Genomic DNA, 4,039 nt, shown 5'->3' on the forward strand with positions numbered 1-4,039 from the left:
CCTTTTCTCTCCCTCCCCCTCTCTCTTTCTCTCTCTCTCTTTCTTGGCAGTTTCTTTCCCGTGCCCCTCACACAGCAGGCAGTTCTGGGTCACTGCTGTAACTTCCGGAGCTCCTGCCTTTCAGGGAATCGGCAGCAGCAGCAGTGGTTTACACCATCACCCACTGCAGCAGCTATGAGTTGAGTAGAGACACAAACTTCCTTTAAAAGGCTCTGGCCACCTCAGATCATTCTGTCATGTTCATTCTCTCCGTCTCTTGGTCGGTCTGTCTGTCTGCAACTTTCTTCCATGTCCACTCTCTGAAATGGTCCTTCGGTTCCTCCCCCTTTCCCCCAATAAAACTCTTGTGCTATCTCTTTTGTGTGGTACAATCTCTTTACTGCACACCTTGTCTATGACTTGCTAAGACACCACTTGTGATGGTTTGTATATGCTTGCTTCAGGGAGTGTCACTAGCAGAAGGTGTGGCCTTGTTGGAGTAGGTGTGTCACTGTGGGTGTGGGCTTAAGACCCTCATCCTAGCTGCCTGGAAGTCAGTCTTCTGCCAACAGCCTTCAGATGAAGATGTAGAACTTTCAGCTCCTCCTGCACCATGCCTGCCTGGATGCTGCCTTGTTCCCACCTTGATGATAATGAACCTCTGAACCTGCAAGCCAGCCTTATAACAGTTGCCTTGGTCATGGTGTCTGTTTACAGCAGTAAAACCCTCACTAAGACACACTGCTGCTTCATCCTATAAGTCATACTGAGAACTGAACTCAGGTCCTCAGGAAGAGCAACCATGCTGTGAACTCTCAGATAACCCGAAATCCAAAGAAAAGTGGAAGAAGAGAACTGACTCTGCCTAGTTGTTCTTCTGCCAACCTCTGCATACACCATTGCACACAACGCATATGCATGCTAATTATAAAGGTTGTGAGCCTCTATGTGGATGCTGGGAACTGAACTTAGGTCCTTTGCAAGGACAGCTAGTGATCTTTTGAGTCATCTCTTCAGTCCCAACCCCTGACCTTTTTAAAGGTCTGGAACAAAATGGATGTCAAAAAACCAAATTCCCTACCAAGACCTAACACAAGAGAGATACTCCCCACCCCCACCCTCACCCAGCTGATTCCTCCAGCTCCTTGGGCTCAGAGAAGGAGTTCTGGAGCTGTAGGGGGGTGGCTGAGTTAGGGCTATCTGAGGCTTCTTTGGTCAGGACTTGAAATGGGGCTGGGGTGTTGGCTTGGTGGAAGACTTTTGGAAGTATCTTCTGGAGTTTGGGAAATGAGGTGTTTTAGACTTGTATGAGGGCCACTGGATTGCAGTGGTGGGGAACAGGCATGCCTATGGAAGGAGGGGGCTTAGGAAATGACCCAGACTGCCAGCATTCAGAAGGACATGAACAGCCAAGGACTGTGGAGGGAGGTAGAGGCTCTCTGCGGTCAGGCCCAGTGGGAGAAAGGGCTCCGTCTGACCTTGGCAGAGAGACATAGGGATGATGGGAGATGATGCTGAGCATCCAGCAAGGTTCTAAGTAGGCCTCAGCCAGACAGATCCATGAGCACATACGCTCTCTCTCCCCCACAACTACAGCAGTCAGGTGCAAGCACTCTGGGGCCTGTTTTTCTTTCCTCCCCTTTCTCTGTTCATGCCCTGAGAGCAGCTCTGAGGGGATGAAGCACTCCCAGAGAGAGTAGGAGAGAGGTCAGAGGGTCTCCATCCCCCTTGCAGCGCAAGCCCCGACCTGGGGACCAGGAAAGCTTTAAGCTGGATGGAGTTTGGGGCTCTATTATGCTTTGCTGGTTTGGGAGACAAAGTCTTACTATGTAGCCCTGGTTGGCCTAGAACTTGCCATCTAGACCAGGCTGGCCTCCAGATTTCTGTGGCCCCCTGCCTTTGCCTGCCCTGTACTGGGATTACAGGTGGGCACCGACACGCCTACCTCAGGCGGTTTTAGAATGGACAGAACTGGACCTTTTTGTTGTTTTCTTTTTGAGATCAGGTCTCATTATGGAGCCTAGACTGGATCCAAACTTATCATCCTCCTGCTTCAGTCTTCCAAGGGCTGGCATCCCAGGCCTGGGCCACAACCCCTGGCTCAGAACTTTGGATCAGGAGGGGCAGTTCGTTATGAGAGGCCCTCTCGGACTGTACTTCAAAGCTTCCTTCTCTCCTCCAAGCTGTGTGACCTGGGGAAGCTATGTAACCTCTCTGAGCTACAGTCCTCCCCCCACCATCCCATACCCTCACACCTTGTGAAATGCAGACCCACAGGTGTGGAAGGTAAATGTCACTGTCTGAAAGCATGTAAGTCTGAGTGGGCAAAGGTTGGTTTCAGCTTACAACTCTCAGGTCACAGTCCTCACTGAGGGACCATGCACTGCGATGGCTGAAGTTCTCCTATTGTGATGTTTTTATTAGTGTGTGTGTGATGTGAAGGACACACACACACACACACACACACACGTCAGAAAACAATTGTGTGAACACATGAGTTTTGGGGATCAAACTCAGGTGTTAGGCTTTCATAGCCATTAAGCTATCTCACTGACTACCCCTAAATCCCCATTTTTTTTTCTTTTTGAGACAAGCTCTCATGTATCCCAGGCTAGCCTTAAGCTCGAAATGTAACCAGGGATGACTTGAACTCCTGGCCCTTCCTGTCTCTTCCCTAATGCTGGGACTCCTGTATATACCACCGCACCCCATTTATCTGGTGATGGAACCCAGGGCCACCTCCTAAGCTAGGTGAGCACTGGACCGACTGAAACCGGTCCTCAGGATCCTGGAATATGAATGCTCATATTGTTAGTTTGTTTGAGACTAGTGTGGCCTTCACTGAGAAGCATAGATTGGCCTCGAATTCACAGCAATCCTCCTGTCTTTGTCTTCCAGGCTCTGAGAGAGTGTTGGACTGTGATAATTTTATTAGGGTCTGGATAGCTGAAGCCCAGTGCTGCTCTGGCAGAAAGGGACAGGGCTCTGGAATTCTAATTCTGATCTTTGCCAGACCTGAGTGGTTAGCAAGTGAAGGTCCCTCTCTGATCTTCTAATTCTTTTTTGTAAAAAGAACTAGAACCTCCCCCGAAGCAGGAAGGATGTGACCTCTGGTAAAGAGCCAGGCTGTGTAGGCACACACCAGTGATGGCAGTGGTGGGAGGAGGGGAGGAGCTGAAGCGGGAGGATCTCAGGAAATTCTGGGCTATGCAGCCAAGTGGGCCTACCTAGCAAGACTATTTTAAAAAGCTCCCACTCCACAACAAGAACATTGCTGGTGAATTTGGGGAGCCCCGGTTTCATAAGCAGGAGTTCTGTGTTATGAGCTATGTGGTTTCTCTGAGGGTGTCCCTTCTTTGTCCCCAGCCCGAGGTGAAGCCACGTTCTCTCACACACCTGTTAGTAGAAGCGTCTCCCAGGCAGGAGTGAGGCCTCGGACTGTGTCCTGAAGACAGTTCATGTCGTCCTCTCTCCTTGGACTTCTCAGGAAATTCTGGGTAGAAGAACCTCGAGGACCCGCAGGGTCTTTTATGGGGCCCCAGCCACACTCTTCCTCAGCAGACCGGGTCTCTGCCCTGGCCCCACCTCCTGCTCAGAGTCTCGCCTCAGCCTCTTCCTCCAGCACCCCTATTAGTAGTGGTGGGAGGGGGGCGGCTAATCTACGCTTTCAGCATAGGGAATTCTAGAGTCCTCCATCCTCCATAACCAGTGCAGACTGAATACTCAGGTAGAAGGGTGTGGCATTATATAGAGCTCCACGTCAGAGGGCCCTGAGGCCAAAGGTCAACTCAATAGCAGGCAGCTAGGGCCTACCCCTTGGCTTCACTGCCAGGTTCTCTAAGTCAGCTCTGAGTCCAGCTCTTCTCTAGAAAAGGACAGTGTGCCAACAGTCAGAGAGACATGGCCCAAAGGCCAGAGCATTCCAGGCATTTGGTTAGGTGATTGGTGAATGGCAGTGGCTGCTAAAATTGAGCTATTTTGTTTGGGATTGTCTTTAGTGGTGTGTGTGTGTGTGTGTGTGTGTGTGTGTGTGTGTGTGTGTTTAAGTTAGAGTATGCTT

The 4,039-nt window shown here is 50.6% G+C and overlaps 1 protein-coding gene across 1 annotated transcript in view; it reads right to left on the bottom strand.

Annotated features, from left to right (window-relative positions):
- Positions 1-3,594, bottom strand: part of LOC116100403 (pregnancy-specific beta-1-glycoprotein 6-like) — a 14,964-nt gene extending 11,370 nt beyond the window's left edge. Inside the window, exon 1 of the mRNA XM_031384213.1 lies at positions 3,376-3,594. Within this exon, the coding sequence (XP_031240073.1) occupies positions 3,376-3,439 (64 nt within the window). The 5' untranslated portion in view covers positions 3,440-3,594. The remainder of the gene's footprint in view (positions 1-3,375) is intronic.
- Positions 3,595-4,039: the final 445 nt, after the last annotated feature.

The sequence above is a fragment of the Mastomys coucha genome, unplaced genomic scaffold, assembly GCF_008632895.1.
Source record: "Mastomys coucha isolate ucsf_1 unplaced genomic scaffold, UCSF_Mcou_1 pScaffold21, whole genome shotgun sequence".
Lineage (NCBI taxonomy): Eukaryota > Metazoa > Chordata > Mammalia > Rodentia > Muridae > Mastomys > Mastomys coucha.